Here is an 18,976-nt window from a genome sequence, read left to right on the forward strand (position 1 = left end):
GTGCCAATCAGGAATACTCTGTTTGATAAATTTTATAATCCTGATCGGCGACGCAGACCAAATTTCCTTGGGCTCCAGAAAAGCCTTATCAAGGCATTGAAGTCTGCGTCTAGTTAGAGCTCCACAATTACAGAGCAAATGTTCCGAGGTTTCGCTTTCGGTATTACAAAAACGACAAATATCATCTTGCAGTAAACCTATGTTTTTGAGATGGTATTTACTCGGACAGTGTCCTGTTATAAGGCCTGTGATTGTGCTGAAGTCTTTCTTATTAAGACTCAGCAATTGTTGAGCAATTTTAATACTCGGCGTGATAAATTTTTTTGACTGGCCAACCAGTTGGCTAACACTTCCCGGTCTTCTCAGTTCTTCAGCTCACCTTTCAACACACAGTCAGAAATTCCACAGAATGGTTCTGGACCAGTGAAAGGCGAGCTTGAGCCGTTCCTGGCAAGTTCATCTGCTCGCTCGTTTCCCTCTATGCCACAATGGCCAGGAATCCAGTACAGTTGTACCGAACTTATCCGACTTAGTTGCCGTAAGAGGAGAATGCATTCCCAGACAATTTTTGAGGAGCATTTAAAAGCATTTAGAGCTTTAAGTTGCCCTCGACTGTCTGAGAATATGCAGATGTTAGCATGTCTATATTTTCTTTTAAGGCAGACATTTGAGCATTCTATTATCGCAGCTATTTCTGCTTGAAAAACTGTTGGCCAGTTTCCCATAGCTACAGAGATTTTTGTTCTGGGACCATACACTCCAGCACCTGTTCTGATTCCCATTTTTGACCCATCAGTGTAGAACATGATTGAACCATTACGAACACTGGGACCGCCTTCATCCCATATTGAACTAGAAGGTTCGATTACACTGTATGGAATGTCGTAGTTAGTCCTAGGTTCCATCCAATCACTGTTCATCTCTGAGGATGGTCCTACGGGTAAGAGATTCAGGATGCTCAAGTGACCAATTTTGTCTCCGTCTAGTATTTTTTTTCCATTGTTTAAGCTTTAGAGCGCTTTTCTTAGCCTCTAGCTGAACATGTTGGTTCAGAGGTAGCAAGTGAAGGATAGCCTCCAGTGCCTTCGAGGGTGTGCGTCGCATTGCTCCAGTAATTGCAACGCATACTAGTCGTTGGAGTTTGTTTAGCTTTTTTGTAGCTACAGTCTCCTTGGTCTTTGGCCACCAGACTAATGAGGCATAGGTTATCCTAGGCCGCACAATGGCAGTGTAGACCCACATTACCATTTTTGGTTTAAGGCCCCTTGTTCTTCCTATCATTTTAGAACATGCCCATAGGGCTGTATTGGTCTTACTGAATATTGGATCTAAGTGCGCATTCCAGTTGAGTTTAGCATCTAGGATAACACCTAGATATTTCACTGAAGCGCTGCATTTTATTTCCACTCCCCCAAGATATAAAGACTGCAGATGCTGTTTTTTCTTTTTGGTGAATGGAACAATTGTTGTTTTTGAGGGATTTATGCTCAGACCTTCTGTGGTACACCAAGTTTGTGTAAGGTTTAAGGCCATCTGCATTCTGCTCGATATCACGTCGTCGAACTTGCCTCGTATCATTATGACTAGATCATCGGAGAAGCCCACAATTTCAAAACCTTTTGCCTCTAAACTTGTCAGAAGGTGCGTTCGCTTAGTAAGCGATCGATCATGAGTTCAAAACTCAGGGCCCTCATTGACTATCTTTGTATTGTTACATAATAACTACATCCACGCAACAATCATCAGCGATGGAGATCGATCCACGGTCGAAATAAGATCGATTCATCCATACAACTGCTCTGCTCTGCAAGACACATCGGGCTGCTGTTCTATAAATAACTCAACAATGATCAATCAACTGTCTCCGCTGTCCGATCTAACTGGATGATGGAAGAACAGAAGGAAAACTCTTACGCCCAAATGGCTACTGTGTAAATGTGTACCATAGGGGAATACTCTAACGCCGAAAAATGGCAACTGTGTAATGTGATGATTATAGATACGATAAACATGTGACATGTACACGATTAAAATTCGGCTCTGTTACAGCTAAAATGCTAATGAGCCTAAAATAAACAAAAAGGGATAGAAAAAAATTATGAGCCGATTTTCCTCCGACCGTACACTGCAGATGTGTTAATTTCGATGTCGAGGTTTTATATAAGGAAAGATATTCAACTTTGATTCAGTTAGGATTAGGAAGCACAGAACGTGTTTAGAAAATCGGTAGCTCACATTTCATGCTGTACACGCTTTACTCGTTCTACCTCAACTTTTGATGTGACTTGAAAGTGTACCAAAAGACACTACCCTTAGAAAAATCCTCGAAAACTACTAAATACATTTGGTAATGCAAAATTGGTAGAATGTACAAATTTTTTGTACATATTGTCAACAAACCCACATCCCTACCAGAGATTAGTATATTTTACTCGATAACATTAGTAAGCTTGGATATTGTCATATCTGAAAATTGGTGAGAAAAGCGCGTATTAACCATTTTCATTGTTCCCATAAGGCAATACGGAGGTATAATAAGGATATAATTCTGATACGTGCATTTTCGGCGAGAAAATGTAGCCGATATTGGGCTTCCGAATCATGGTTCTGCTTGACATATGTGTTTATTAGTACGGTCGAAAATGACTATAGATTGGTAGTATTTACCAAAAAATTCGTTATATTTACTAATTATTTCTCTCAGTGTAGCGAAAACGCTAAAGATGGTAAACATCAACGAGTAGAGGCGTGCAATCCAGCTCATCATGATGAGCAGCTCAGATCAGCTCAGCTCATCTAAAAGAGCTGCTCTTTATGAACAACTCTTCAGCTCAGTTGTCAGTGTCGACGTCTGGTGGCTTTCAATTTGGGTCCCAAACTCGATAGTGTAATCTTTATCAGATTAGAAGACACGAAGTCAGTTTTAAAATGTTAAAATATAAATGAAATTTTTCACACCATGTTATTAAATTACTTGAAACACGTATTTCTGATTCTTATTTAACCATTTGTCTATAGATTTCCGATATTTTTACTGAAACTTTTGATTATAATATAAAGTTGTCTTCAAAAACAATTTTCTTATGAGATTTTTTCACCGCCTGTAAACTAAGTGTTCTTCGTCGAAATAGAATACTAATTTGCTACACAGAAATTAATTTTCATTCATAATTTTAATTTCAAAAACGTGTTTATTCTGCCTAAAAGTCAGTTATTATTTTTGCCGCCCCCTAAACTGGTAAACAAAGTCCAATGCCGTCAACGCGAATATAACAGTTGAAAAGACAAGGAACAAATGAAACTGAACTGATGGCATTACACGAAGAGCAAGAGGCGGTCAATTCATTTGAATCTTACCGCTCACACACTCTGCAATTCTTCATCTCTTTTCCCTTCTGCATCATTATCAAAGTGAGCTGAAGAGCTGTTTGTTTTTATTTGCGAGCTGTTCCGTCTCAACTCACTTCAAAGAGTCGATTCTTCGGAACAGCTCATGAGCGGATGGCACATCTCTATCAACGAGGATTTGGCAGGCATGTGGGTAACTAATAATTTATAACTGGTTAACGAAGGTTTGGGATAGTTGCATTTCACTAAAAAAACATTTGTGGCTGTGGGTGTTAGAAAATGATTGTGGGAAAAGACATATTTGGAGGGTGTAATGACACACTTTTACACTAGGAATTTCGGGGACAGACGAAAGTTGTTGCCTAAGCTATGCACTATGCTCAGAAGTGCTTAGAAGTATTGAAACTCTACCTTGATGTTGAACTTCAGAAGACTCCATACTCCATATCCTATGAAAAATGTGACCTTTGAAGCCCGAAGCTTGAAAGAGGCGAATGGTTTACATAGTTTTGTAGAAGCAATGGTCAATTGACTCTCACGAAAACAATACACAAACGTACCATATGTCGCAATTTTGTTCCTTATGTCAATCCACGCACTGCACTGAGTATGTATTGCGAACGTTCTTCTTCTACTTCTATATGTTCTAGAGGCTTCAAACTTTAAAGATTATCTCCTCTAGCCTTGAAAAAGACCCATTAGAAGACCGGAACCAACTCGCTACACCCAAAATAAATAATTAGCACACTAAAAGTGTGCATCTCACAAAGTGACATGTATAACAGAGCATCCATAAGTAGGGGAAACATTTTAATTTACGCATACATCATAGACGGTAACGTTAATATACTGTTTTACGCTCTCCGTTTTGCTCTCAGCAAATATTATCCCTGTATATCTATAAGATTTGTTGCATTTTATAATGTAGGGTAGTATTCACGCGCATTGGTATGTGTGATCACGTAACATAGAGTGGAAATATCTATAGGACGACTTTAGATGGACAGTTTGATTTAATGGCTGATGTGTTTATATGAGGTGCAAAAACGAGAAAATTACAGCGCACGAAACGATAACCAGTGGGTTTTTTTTATACAACTATTTTCATAGTTATATTTTGAAAGAACTAAGAACGAGTCTCAAATGTGGTGTGATTTTGAATGTGAATGCTTGAAAGCAGTGGTAAATTTCAATTAATAGTTTCGTTATCACTACTGCCGCATATTCAGCGCAGCATTACCAGAAACAACTGTTACGCGTTCAGGTTGCACTGACGCACACATATGCAATTGACAACATTGATACCCATACATGTACAATTTCATGCTGACACTCACACAACTAAAATGAAAGTTTAACCAATACATATGAGAAGTCTGCTCTATACATACAAGCATTTCACTCTCTCAAAAAGATCATATCTGGGATGCTTTTTTCTGCGCATTTGCCTTCTTAAGGCAGGAAAAAGCATGTTTTGTGCTTGTTCTTTTTCGTGAGAACAAACACCGTCTTCGTAGCAGCTGACTTAGCAGCTTCAAAGCTGTAATTTATTATTTCAATTAGTTACAAATTCAGGTAAGTATTCTAATCTTACATTTCAGTTTTCTTCTGTTCTTTTTACAGGTTCGTTTAATCCTGGATGGACGATTCCAGATTGATCTAAAGGTAAGTACATCACAGGTTATGTCCGTTTCCATTTCTCTTTCAGATTACATACCTCGAATTCAGTAATTTTCCACTTACTACGTAGCACTACACTACACTATTTACTCACAAATTCTAAATATCTATCTACTCTTTTAACTCCGATATAAATACTTTTTCCACTTGTTTAATTTTACTCAAAGAACTTGATGCAAACGCTAATTCACTGGTGCAATTGTTTTGTTGTTTACATCTATACGTCATACCGTTCACTTCGCCCGACAATGTCGTTTCGCTCGTGAGGGTTCGGCTAATCGGTTCACCACCTTTTCGCCGCAACGAGGGGTATCGGCGACATCCCCCGCCCCGTGAACCATTTCCGTTCCCGAATCATATACGTCCGACTTCTTGTCGTTACCTTCTACATCTAAAACCGCTAATTTAACCGCAGGTCTGGCGAAGACTCCTCTAGCTGTCTGAACGGTAGCCCGTCTCACCTGCCCAGATTTGTCTGGAAAGGTTTCCAGTACGCGTCCTCGCTCCCAGCTATTCCTCGTGTTTTCGTCGACTATCACGACCAGATCGCCAGGTTTCATCGGCTTCACGGCTTCGAACCACTTCGTGCGTCGTGTCAACATTGGGAGATACTCCCGTACCCATCTACGCCAAAAGTCATCCACAATATGCTGCGCCAGCTTCCAGCTGTCACGAAGGATGTTTCCACTCACAGGATTGGCGACTGGTTGCTTGATGCCGGTTGATCCACACAGCAAAAAGTGATTTGGCGTGAGTGCCTCATCGTCTTCCATATCCAGGGGAACGTAGGTCAACGGTCGCGAGTTAATAATCGCTTCAGCCTCCAACATTATCGTTTCCAACACCTCATCACTTGGATGTCGTGGACTTCCCGATATTGCTTTCATCGCCACTTTCACGGACTTGACCATACGCTCCCACGGTCCTCCCATGTGTGGAGCTGCTGGAACGTTGAAGTGCCACTGGGTATTCGCGTTGGTGAATGTGGCGGCACAGTCCTCAACGATGTTTTGTATTTTCTGCTTCTCCTCTGACAACTGACGATTGGCTCCCACAAAATTCGTGCCATTGTCGGAGAACACTTCTAGTGGAGCACCACGTCTGGCAACAAATCTCCGGAAAGCCATCACGCACGCGTTTGATGAGAGACTGTGGGCCAACTCCAGATGAATAGCCCGTATTGTGAGGCAGGTGAATAAGCAAATCCACCTTTTCACAACACTGCGGCCGACTTTGACTTCGAACGGACCCATGTAATCAACACCAACGTAAGTAAACGGTCGGATGAATGGTGTTAGACGTACCTTCGGTAGCGGGCCCATCAGCGGAGGAACGGGAGTCGCTTTTTTCACCTTGCAGTGCTGACAACTTCGGCTGACTTTCCGTACGAGAACTCGAAGTTTTGGTATATAAAACTTCTGTCTTATTTCATTGCAGACTGCTTCCCCGTTGGCATGCAGGAACCGTTCGTGGAAAGAATGACCCAAAAGCAAGGTGATACGATGTTCTCTAGGTAGTACTATGGGATATTTCACTGCGAAGGGGATGGTCGGGGCGTTCCCGATTCGACCTCCTACCCGAATGACTCCGCGTTCATCCAAAAATGGAGCCAACGACTGCAACGGACTTCCCTTTTCAATGCCGCGTTCGCTTTTCAGCCTATGAAACTCCTCCGAATAACCCTGTGCCTGTGCCTGGCGCCAAAGCGTGTCTTTTGCCTTCACAAAATCATCCTGATTCAGAACGTGCCGTGCATCTCTTTCGCCGAGGGTTCTTCTCCAGATTCTCACGGCCAGGTAAACATAAGCCAAAGTTCGGACTAAGCGATTCCACTTTGAAAAGCGTTCGACGTTGATGATTTCTTCAGTTGTTTGGTGTACCGCTACCACTCGAAGTTCTTCGCTTGCTGCATCCGCTCCATTCACAACTACTGACTGCCTAGGCCACATTTCTTTCGGTTCTCGTAAAAATTGTGGACCTTCGAACCAACGGCTTCCTGGATCAAACGATGGTCCCGAATTCCACTTAGTGGCATCGTCTGCCACGTTGTACTTCGATGGTACATAGTACCATTCATCCACGCTGGTGAGCGAAAGAATCTCCCCTACCCGAAATGAAACAAACTGGTGATATCGGCGACTATCCGAGCGAAGCCATGCCAGAACTGTTGCCGAGTCCGTCCACAGAAAGCGCTTCCGAATATCAAGGGTGAGTGCTGAACAAACATTTTGCAACAAACGTGATCCCATCATGGCAGCTTGAAGCTCCAAACGAGGTATTGAGAGCGTTCGAAGTGGTGACACCTTTGTTTTTGCTGCTACCAACGATCACAAGTTCCCCCTGGTGGACGATATTCTAAGATAAGCTACGCACGCACATGCCACTACGCTTGCATCCGTGAAGACGTGGATTTCAATTTCGTCAACCTCCTGTGGTCGAAGATTTCCGAAGAAGCAACGAGGAATTTTCACTTCGTTGATAGCCGCATACAGTGCAATCCATCTACTCCATAGATCATGTAGTTGTTGTGCAATGGGCTCGTCCCAGTTGGTACCCGTTCGCCAGATCTCCTGCATAAGTATTTTGCCCTGCACCACAAAGTGTGCCACGAAGCCTAATGGATCGTACAATTTCATCACGGTACGTAGAACTTGTCTCTTTGTTGGAACTGCTCTATTTTCACCCATGATTCCATCCAACCCTGTCTGTTCGAAGGTGAAGTGATCCACTGCACGAACCCACACAACTCCTAAGATACGCTCATAGACTCTATCCTTTTCTAGGTTGAGCAACTTGTTGGTTGGCGATCCAGTCTCCCCTAGAAGATCAAGCACCTCCTGCGAATTGGATGAAATTTTTCCAAACTCGAAGCCTGCGGCTGCATGGACCAACTGCACTTGTTTGACAAGCTGCACAGCTTCTTCCACCGAATTGACACTATCTAGAAAATCATCCACGTAGTGGTTTTTGATGATCGCCTCTACTGCTCGAGGATATAATTCCAGGTAGTCGGAGGCATTTCTGTTCTTAACAAACTGCGCCGTACACGGCGAACTGGTTGCACCAAACATCGCAACGTTGATCACGTAAACCTGGATTTCAGCGTCTGGACTGTCTCTCCATAGAAAGCACTGTGACCATTTATCTTCCTCTCGAATGAGGATCCTCAGGAACATTTCGCGAATGTCAGAGCACACCGCAATCTTCCCTTCCCGGAATCGTAACAAGACTTCCACCAAAGATACGAGGAGATCCGGACCCTTCAGTAGCATGTCATTAAACGACACTCCGCCAGCCTTCGCAGCAGCATCCCACACCATTCTGATCTTGTTCGGTTTCTTGGGATTCGTTACGACACCTAACGGAAGATACCACATTCGCTGTCGACTGATGTTTCTTAGTACTTCTGGTGGCACTTTGCGCACGTACTGCTTCTGTTCGTAACTATTGATTTGTTCGTTGACTCTTCTACGCAGCTCAGGATCCTTGGCCAATCGTTTCTCCAAGCCCTTCAACCTACTCATTGCCATTGGAAAACTATCCGGAAATTTTACATCGTCATGCCGCCAGAGTAAACCCGTCTCCATACGAGCTCCTCGTCTCACCGTTGTTGCTTCTAGAATACTGCGTGCCCGCTTGTCCTCTTCGGCTTCTAGTTGCTTCGTCACTACAGCCTCCTCCACTGCGAAAAACTTTCGCATAGAGTCATGAAGGTCGCAATTGCTCATCTCACTGCAAGCGTGGACATGCAGTTGTTCGAAGGACCCTTCGTTTCCCGAGTTCCTTCCATACACGCACCATCCTAATCGAGTTTTTGTTGCGACTGGTTCACTGCCGGTACCTTCACGAGTCTTCAAGCTTGTGAGAAGCTGAACGTGCTCTAGACCTATAATCATGCCTGGCCTGGCATCGATATAACTGGCCACTGGAAGTCCTCGCAGATGCGGGAACGTACTACAAAGCTCCACGTAATCCAACGTTTGACTTGGGAGTCCCAGCTCCCGAACCGTTCGCACATTACCTAACTGGAACATTTCCTTCTTACCAGCCCCGGATACGTTCACACTTAACCGCCTGGATGTCTTCTCATGCCGACTGATCTTTCCTGTCCAGCTCAACAACAGGTTGTCTGGTTCACCTTCGATACCCAACAGTGATGCGATTCCTTCTTCTAGCAACGTTGAAGACGATCCATCATCCAAAAATACAAATGTTTCGACTTGTTTTCCGTTTCCATAGAGCGTGACTGGCAGATAACGGAACAGGGAAAAGGATTTCATGTGATGATGATACTGGTGAACAGTTTCGGTAGATTTGGTACCGTCGGCAGCACCGTTGCGATTACTGTGAAGCAGCATATGGTGTCGAATACGGCAACCGTCCACTCCGCATTCCTTTTTTGACCGGCATGGCCATTTACGATGCGGTATCAAGCACAGTCTGCACAGATTCTTCTGCCTCATTGCCTTCCAGCGGCCTTCGACGTCTAATGACCGGTAACTGTAACAGTTGGCGATCTGGTGACCGTCTTTATCGCAATAGGAACACGCTTTCGAAATGCCTTCTTTGCCTTCATCCACCTTCTTTGGCACCACTGGTGACTCATTGGCATGAGTGAATAACTTCTCCTTCGGCTTCGTCCTATCCCCTCTAGGTTGCTTGTGGTAGTTTTGTGCCGAGTCGACCCCGATGCTCAGATCGGAGGCCAGATTCACCAGCCCTGACATGAAATTGTTGAATGTCTCCAGGTTGACGTTCCCGAACGATTGCTTGTAGGTCCCCCATTGCAGTTTAAGCGAAGTGGGTAGCTTGTCGATCAACTCCTGGAGCAGCATCGGATTGCATAAATGCGCTTGTTGGTCGGTCAAAATAATGTGATCCACGAGATTTTGAATTACTAGACCGTACGTGACAATAGTGTTCAAGTTGTCCGACTTTGGTGACGGAACGTTCCTGACCTTCTTCAGAAGAGAACTAATCAATGTTTCTGGCCTACCATAGAGCTTACGCAGCGTTTCCATAACATATGGAACAGATGCCGGTAGGAGCAGACGACTCTTAACTGCCTCCAATGCTGAACCTCCCAAGCAACGCTGCAGCCTAGCTAGATTCTCGGCATCCGTATATCCACAAACCTCCGTCGTGTTCTTGAACGAACTATAGAACATAGGCCACTCCTCGGGATCCCCGCTGAACTTCGGCAACTCCCGCGGCATTACTTGCCGGGCTGCCAATTGGGCACTAGTTGGTCCTACCGAAACGATGGAAGAATTGAACCTATTCACGTCTGTTTCCGGCATCGTTGGCAACACTGAAGGCATCATCACCGGCCTTGTTACTGGATACGAAGCAGAAATTGGGGGGAGAACATTCGGATTGCTTGGAATTCCTGGAAACGAACTAACAGTAGCAGAGATCAATGGTGGATACCCGGGTGGAGCCCCATTAGAGACCGAGGGAAACGACAGATACGGCATTGAACTAGCAGTGCTTCGATCCAAGTACTGCTGCGGATTTCCATATACACCACTATAACCACTGTCTTATATTTGCTTTATACTTTTATTCAAAAGGGTTTTATTCATTTCTCGTCACCCCACGCGTGCATCCGCGTCGAGTGTCATACAAGAACTGTCTTAATGCTAGTTACATGTGTCTTAAGCTAACTTAGCCAACAGTTTGTGGAGAGTCTCATTGGGAGGAGCCAAGTCGATTTCAAAGGGGAATAGCCAATCAATCGAATGCAGTGTTCGATGTGAATGGTGTCAAGAAATAAAATTGCTTACTGCGCTCATAAGCGCGCATATCGATTTCATGGGAAATCGTAAAGTGTCACGACGACTTTGTGTACGGTCGCGTATTTAATCAGAATAGAACTGGGTTTGTTTTGGTTTCTGGTTTATTGCCTTTAGCTGCGCGCGACATGATGTAAGGGTGCATTCATATCGCCCGCGCATGTTGGCATGGACGAATGTGGGAGAAAAACAATTAACGAAATAATGCAGTTGCGCTTGAGGAATGTTTCGTGGGAATCGTAAATTGAAGTGACCACGCATGAGTCATTTATTTTGAAACAATCAACTGCTTATGAGGAGAAGGATAATTTGTATATTGGGAGTTTTAAGATGGACTTTGGAACGGGGTTTGAAATCATACTACACCATCCCTCTTTAAGAGAATGATGTAATGCAATGGAATCATTCTTAGTATTCAGATTATGGATTAATTATTCCTTGGCTTCTCTCAATGTTACAAATATTTTATAGACTTTTTATAGGTTTCTAAACTTTTATTTTCCAAAGCTGTTGGTATATTGTAAACAATGGTATGTGGTTTTGTATAATATTGGTAATTTGATATATTTCTAAAGATTTCTATAAATAATTGTAATATAATTGGTTTTTGCGAATGAAGTAACTTCTCTAAAAATGAATGTTGTTTGATTTTATATTTTTATCAATCTGTTTTTGTGTACTGTCTGTGTATGTTCTGTTTTGGGGTTCTGAATCCTGCAGTTTGTATCTAGTATTTCTTGAACTATATATGGTCCGTCATAGAATGGATCAAGTTTTCTTCTGTTTTCTATTTTTAGATAAACTTTGTCGTTTACTGTTAAATGAATTGGATTAATAACATTTTCTGAGTTTTTTGCTCTTTGAATTTTCTGCTCAATTAATTTGGTTCTTGCTATTTCATTAGATCGTTGTAATTTAAATTTTAGTTCTTTGCTATATTGTTCAAAATTATATATTGGTTCAGTTCCTTTTTCAAATAATTCTTGTGGTAATTTAGCTTTAGTTCCAAAAATTAATTCATGAGGGGTAAATTCATGGTGTGAATGTGGGGTTGTGTTATAATTGAAAGCATAGAATTTTAACCATTCATCCCAATCCGATTGATGTTCGTTAACGAAAGATCTCAGGTATTCATTTAAACATCTGTGATTTCTCTCCAAAGAACCAATCGTCTGAGGGTGATAGGCTGTACTAAATTTTTGTTCAATTTTAAGCATTTCACAGATCTGTTCAAAGACTTCGTTATTATACTCAGTTCCTTGATCAGAACGTAAAGTTAAAAATGTTCCGTAAGTTAAAATAAAATTGTCTACTAATGCTTTAGCAATTACGTTTGCTTCTTTAGTAGGTACTGGAATTAATACGACATATTTCGTTAAATCGCATTGAATACTAACTACATATCTATTGTTGTTGTTACTTTTTGGTAATGGTCCAACTGTATCTATTGAAATACTTTCGAATGGGTGATTTGGTGTTGTAGTAACTACTTGTTTTTCTTTTGTATGCTTTATGACTTTGTTTCGTTTGCATAATTCACAGGCCTTGATGAATTCTGCAATCGATCTTTTCATATTGCTCCAATTATACACTTCTCTAATTTGAAGGTACAACTTATGTTGACCAATGTGACCTCCTGTAGGGGTGTTATGGTAATCATTCAATACTTTTTGGATGTCTTTTATTTTTGTTAAAAACATTGGTGGATTGTAAATAATAATTTCTATTGAATACACTTGAGTATTCGCTAATATTTTAAAGTTTTCAATTGATATCATTTTAAATATTTCGTCTTTTGTCGACAGCGCTAATTTCTTTTGGTTCATTTTAATCATTGTTCCTTCTATTTTCAGAAGTGCAGATTCTAATGTCTGACTTCCATGTAAAATTTGTTGATGCACTTGGGCAATAATTTTATTGTTTTTCTTTAAATAAAATATCATTCCATATTTGTCGACGCGTGTTTCGAGTTTAATTAATTTCTTCGTTTCTGATGGATTATTTGTCATGTACGTAGAGAAGTGATCAGTTTCTCGTGGTACAGAAATTTGATTATCAGATGTTTTCATATTTGAATTATTTTTCGAATTACGAGTCATCGCTCTTGTGCTTACTCCTAATATATTTAAATTTTTTAATTCATCAGAGGAGGTTACTATTCTTGATAAAGCATCTGCTCCTACATTTGATGTTCCTGCTATGTATTCAATTGTAAAGTCATATTCTTCTAAATCAAGACGCATTCTAGTTAATTTTGAAGTTGGATTTTTCATACCGAATAAGAAAACTAACGGTCTATGATCCGTTTGTACTAAAAATTTTCTACCGTACAGGTAAGGTTTGAAGTAATTAATAGCCCAATGTATGGCTGTTAATTCTTTTAGAATCACTGGTTTATTCTTTTCACCAGGTGTAAAAGTTTTGCTTGCAAAAGCTATTGGTAAATTTCCATGTTGTGTTTGTTGAGACAATACAGCTCCACAACCTATATCTGAAGCATCTGTTGTTAATATAAATTGCTTCGTAAAATCTGGATATTGTAATAATCTTGGTGACATTAATGAATTTCTTAGGGTGTTGAATGCATTTTGACAACTATTGGTCCATATAAATTGTGAATTTTTCTTCAATAGTTGATTAAGGGGATTTGCTATTAATGCAAAATTTGGTACGAATTTACGATAATAATTACAAAATGCAACGAATCTTCTAACTTCGTCTGCATTTTTAGGAACTGGATAATTTTGAATAGTTGAAAATTTGGAATCATCTGGTAACATGCCATATTCTGTTATTTTATGACCTAGAAAGGTAACTTCAGTGCTAAAAAATTTGCATTTCTGCGCATTTAGCTTCAAATTGTAATATCTTAATCTTTCAAAAACTTGATTTAGATTTGAAATATGATGGTTTACAGAACATCCTACGACTATAATATCGTCGATGTAAATGAAAGCTAATTCTGGGGTTAAACCAGCCATTGCAATTGTCATCATACGTTGAAAACTGTTTGGACTTATATTCAATCCAAACGGTAATCTTGTATATTGATAATGTCCGTTTTGTGTTGAAAATGCCGTAAATTTTCTAGACTCATTGTCCAAAGGTATTTGATGAAAACCTGACATGAGATCTAATGTTGAAAAATATTTTGCTCTGCCAAGTTGATCTAAAATATCGTCAATTCTTGGTAGAGGAAATTTGTCTGCTAAAATTTTTTTTATTTAGTTGTCTAAAATCAACGACTAAACGCCATTTTTTGTCATTATTTTGGGATTTTTTCGGTACTAGAAGTATAGGAGAGTTGTATGGTGAAACTGAAGGTTCCACTATATTACTCTCTAACATTTTGTTTACCTGTTGATTAATTTCGGTTTGTTGCGCATGAATCGTCTTGTAATTAGGAATATATACAGGAACTTTATCACTTAGAACAATGTTCTGTGAATAGAAATTGTTTTGAGTAACATCCTCCTCTGGAAGACAAAATATGTCTTGATAATCATTAATTAATTTTTTAAATTTATCTTTAGCATATGGAGGAATTTTGTCCGTGTTTATGCTTTTAAAAATCTCTTCGGATCTCTTATTATTAATATTTTTGGTATTTACATTAAGAATAGAATAATCGTTTAAAATACTTAATGTAGGCTTAAATTTAGAATAATGTATGTACAAAGGTTTATTCGTAGTATTTACAAATTTTACATAAGGCTTTAAAGGTGAAATTATAGTGTTACCACAGAAAACTCCTGGGTAAATTTCTTCTGAATGGACTACCATATCCTCTCTAATGTTTAAATATGGTATCCTTCTGATAACTTCACTACGACTTGGTAGCATGAAGCCTTCATTTAAGTTGTCTTCTATTGGTACTGAAATTTGTATATTGGCTATATTAAATGTAAGTAGCCAATGTTCATAATCTATTAAACATTTATAATTTATTAAAAAATCTCGACCTAGAATACCATCAGCCGTAATTGGTAAGTCTGCGGTAACTAGGTGAAAATCGTGATTTAAAGTTAATGTATTATTAAAGCATAAAGATGTATTTGTTAAACCTAATGTTTCTACACTATTTTCCGTAATGCCGGTTAATTTAATCTTATTGTTAGTATTTACATGTTGATTTGGGAGAATATTTCGTGCTTTGAACAACGAAATATCTGCACCGGTGTCAATGATCAAGTTGCATATTTTATTTCCAGTCATGTGCACTTTGACTTGGATAAAATTTGATGCATTTAAATTTAATGTCAAAATCGGTATGCCTGTCCGTAACAATTGTTCAGTTAGTCGACATCTGTTAGCAATTGTTACTGGTTGGCTAAAAAATAATCGGTATTTGCTTGATTGTTCCCATTATTTGCAATATTGTTGTTGAACGGTACCATAGCTTGGCAAGTATTATCTGATTCGTTTTGTGGGTGAAATCCATTATTGTTTGCATGATTATTCAGTCGAGGAATGTCTTGCTGATTTACTACGTACATTCTCGCTGGTACATTATTTCTATTGAAATTTCTGTTAACGTTTCTGTTTTGATTTTGATTGAAATTTCGTTGAAAAGGGTATTGTTGTAAATTTTGATTGAAATTTGGTTGTTGTCGGGAATTTTGGATTGAATTTCTATTAGTAGGATACTGATGGTTAATGGGATATTGTCGGTTGAGGTTTCTATTGAGGTTATTTGGATATCTTGCTTGATATCTTCCATGGAAATAATTTCTTTGACTATTTCTTTCATAAACCATAGGGTTTCTGTAATTGAAATTTCGGTTTGTGTTATAATGATTTGGTTGTCTAGCCTTAATCGACTGCAGTACGACTGCGTTTGAATCAGTATTGTCCTTTTCATTTTCTACCATTACGTTGATGGCCTCTTGTAAATTGTCGAATTTGCCAATTTTCAGCATCATTTTGGTCTCTCTGTTGGGTGTTTCTTTGATAAGTGTTTTGATCGCTACCTTTTGAGACATTTTCCTTGCGACTGTGTCGGGAATTTGTTCTCTTATATAGGTATCTTTGAGCTTATCTGTCAATTCATCGAGTTGTTTAGTGAATTTCTCGATTTCATTTGTCGATTTGAGTCTCAAATTCATCAGATTAGCTAAGGCTATGTCTGAATTTGATTTCTCTTCGCAATTTGTTTGGATTTTTGCGACTATTTCGTCATAATCCGTTGGAGATATTGAGAATAAATTTCTCGCTTTTCCAGTTAATTTTGTTAGTATAATTTGAATTGCGGCTGCTTTGCTTTCGATTGGAACTATGGTCTTTGCCAAGTTCACCGCGTCTATAAATGATTTAACACCACTTGCGTTTCCGTCATAAGTGGGTATCAGCGTTGCTAATTCAGCGGCTGTTTTAATATTAAGAGCCATGTTGGATACTTTGTGTATTTTAATATACCAAATTAAAATTTTTGTCAATATTTTAAATTTAATTTTTCTTTGTTTTAAATTAATTTCACTTTTCACTCTCAATAGTGAATCGTCAGTGCTTAATTTATAGGGTTTTAGTAAACCACTTGATTTACCAAGTGTCTCTGGTTCACTATCGTATTCCCTTTGTATTACTTCTGATTCATCTAAAATTTTGATGGCCTTCTGATATATTTGTTTCAGTGCACCATAAGTTTCAACTTCGTCATTCCAGACTGAAGCTCCAAGTCTATACTCGAAAGATTTTAGTATTGTTCGATATTTGGCTAAGTTTTCTTGTAACTGTTGCCTTTTGACTTCAATATTATGTAAAGTTCTTGGTCTGTTTTTATTTTTGTTCAAATTCTGATATCCCTTTTTCAGATATGATTCAATTTCTTTGAGTTGTTCCATTTAGGAAGACTCATTTTTATTCATAAATTCTCAGAATTTTATCTTTTCGGACTAATGGTAAGAACAAATTTGCGAAAAAATATATATATTATTTTATTGATTATTTTTCATTTGCCTTCTATTCCTTTTTGCTTCGGCCAATCTTTGTCGTCTTCTCTCTTTCTGGCCGGGAAGTTTTAGCCACGTAATCGGATCACATCCGGGTAATTCATCTATTCTGTCTAGTAATTCTTCATACGATTCGAGTTTAGTATTTTCTCCAAATACTACTATATCAGGTGCGAAAGCTCCTTCGCCCTTTCCTTTGCTTACATCGGCTAATAATTTCAGAAAATCTTCAAAATCGTCTTTAATCATTTTTATAAGATTTTTGAAGTAGAGGTAAAAAAAAATAATATATAATTTTCGTTATATTATTTTCTTATGATATTATTTCTTTGCTGTAATTTTTGTATATTAAGTTATTCTATTAGCGGCCATTCATATATAGTCTAAAGCTTTAGGCAATTGATGCCATAGTTTGTGCCGACTGTGCAGCTTTCAGTGCTTCTTTACGTACACACTGCTTATAATTCTTGTATAGTTTAATGAAAGCAAATATTAATAAAATCGCAAGTATAATCCATAATAATAACTCTTGCGTTTCGTGGAATAAAGTGTGTTGTTCCACGTGGTTTAGGATATTTACTTGTGGGTCTCCTGTATTTTGAATAGTTTTCTTGTCAAACAGGCCCATTTCTACTTTCTCGAAGCATATTCAATTAATTACATGCATTGTTTTTCATTATGCATTATACATTATAGTCATTGGTAAATGTATCGAAATTTATTGTTTCTATACCGAATATATTATTATCAAAACTCATTATTTGGAAATAATTTTTATAAATACTTTGTAACCGAGGGTATGTAATTCGAACACTTCATAAAGAAACATATAATCATTCTAGCCTATGCGTTCAGTTCGATAAGTGCTGTACGTTTTATTTTGATATACATCAGTTTCAATTGCTTACTTCATATCGTCGGTTTCATTCCAGATTTAGCTCCTTCTGCTCTCTGTTGGTCCCGCCTGTCAGTTCCTTATTGCTGACAATGGTCTCGCCTTCCGATGTTCCTGCTTCTGTTCATTTATCTTCGCGTTACACTTTCCGCTGCTGCTCTTGCTGTTTCTCCTTATTAAGGTTAACTTTTCATTTTATTCACATGGGAAAATAAGTTGTCTCTGTTGATTTTCTCCCAGCACTTTTGGTTTGATCTTCATTGAAATTATTTTCGTAAGGAGTTTTTTTTTTTTTTATTTTGTTTCCCTCCTATTCAGTGTCAGTATTTATATTACACCGCTTTTCTGGCACTTTTCCGATCACATTGTTTGTAACACTTTTTGAATTTCTCCCAGCACTATTTGTTTAGATTTCGCTATTGTTCCAATGTTTGCTGTTCGAATTATCACTCGCCTGTTGGCACGACACTTAATATTCACTATTTAAGCTTGTCCAGTTGTCCATAATAAATATATATTTCATATATATTTTTTTTTTTTCAGTCTGCGCTAAAGTTGATTACACAAACTTCGGGGATTTTTCTCCCTTTCCTTAACTTTTCTTCTCATACTTTTATTTTGGCTTTTCCATTGAGCTGTGGCGGTAATTGCACTCAAGTTTACCACTCGCCATGTAATTATATAGTTTATATTGTAATGCCAATAATATTGTTCACATCACCAATATTGTTCATCACACGCGGCCTTGTACTTATTTTCAATATTCTTCACATAAATCACTTCCGAAGATTGCAGGTTTTAATTTCACGGTCGCCATGTCTTATATTTGCTTTATACTTTTATTCAAAAGGGTTTTATTCATTTCTCGTCACCCCACGCGTGCATCCGCGTCGAGTGTCATACAAGAACTGTCTTAATGCTAGTTACATGTGTCTTAAGCTAACTTAGCCAACAGTTTGTGGAGAGTCTCATTGGGAGGAGCCAAGTCGATTTCAAAGGGGAATAGCCAATCAATCGAATGCAGTGTTCGATGTGAATGGTGTCAAGAAATAAAATTGCTTACTGCGCTCATAAGCGCGCATATCGATTTCATGGGAAATCGTAAAGTGTCACGACGACTTTGTGTACGGTCGCGTATTTAATCAGAATAGAACTGGGTTTGTTTTGGTTTCTGGTTTATTGCCTTTAGCTGCGCGCGACATGATGTAAGGGTGCATTCATATCGCCCGCGCATGTTGGCATGGACGAATGTGGGAGAAAAACAATTAACGAAATAATGCAGTTGCGCTTGAGGAATGTTTCGTGGGAAT

The 18,976-nt window shown here is 39.0% G+C and overlaps 2 protein-coding genes across 2 annotated transcripts; both read right to left on the reverse strand.

The window, feature by feature from the left end:
- Window positions 1-4,858: 4,858 nt before the first annotated feature.
- Window positions 4,859-7,333, reverse strand: LOC129771370 (uncharacterized). The gene is made up of 3 exons (XM_055774946.1): window positions 5,066-7,333; window positions 4,943-5,007; window positions 4,859-4,888 (listed from the first exon to the last, which is right to left on the reverse strand). Exon 1 carries the CDS (start codon window positions 7,278-7,280, stop codon window positions 5,262-5,264), a length of 2,019 nt encoding a protein of 672 aa, XP_055630921.1. The 5' UTR covers window positions 7,281-7,333; the 3' UTR covers window positions 4,859-4,888; window positions 4,943-5,007; window positions 5,066-5,261.
- A 22-nt stretch (window positions 7,334-7,355) lies between these two features.
- LOC129761629 (uncharacterized) lies at window positions 7,356-10,505 on the reverse strand. Its single transcript, XM_055759365.1, has one exon. It carries the CDS (start codon window positions 10,503-10,505, stop codon window positions 7,356-7,358), a length of 3,150 nt encoding a protein of 1,049 aa, XP_055615340.1.
- Between the last annotated feature and the right edge of the window lie 8,471 nt (window positions 10,506-18,976).

The sequence above is a fragment of the Toxorhynchites rutilus genome, chromosome 1, assembly GCF_029784135.1.
Source record: "Toxorhynchites rutilus septentrionalis strain SRP chromosome 1, ASM2978413v1, whole genome shotgun sequence".
Taxonomy (NCBI): Eukaryota; Metazoa; Arthropoda; class Insecta; order Diptera; family Culicidae; genus Toxorhynchites; species Toxorhynchites rutilus.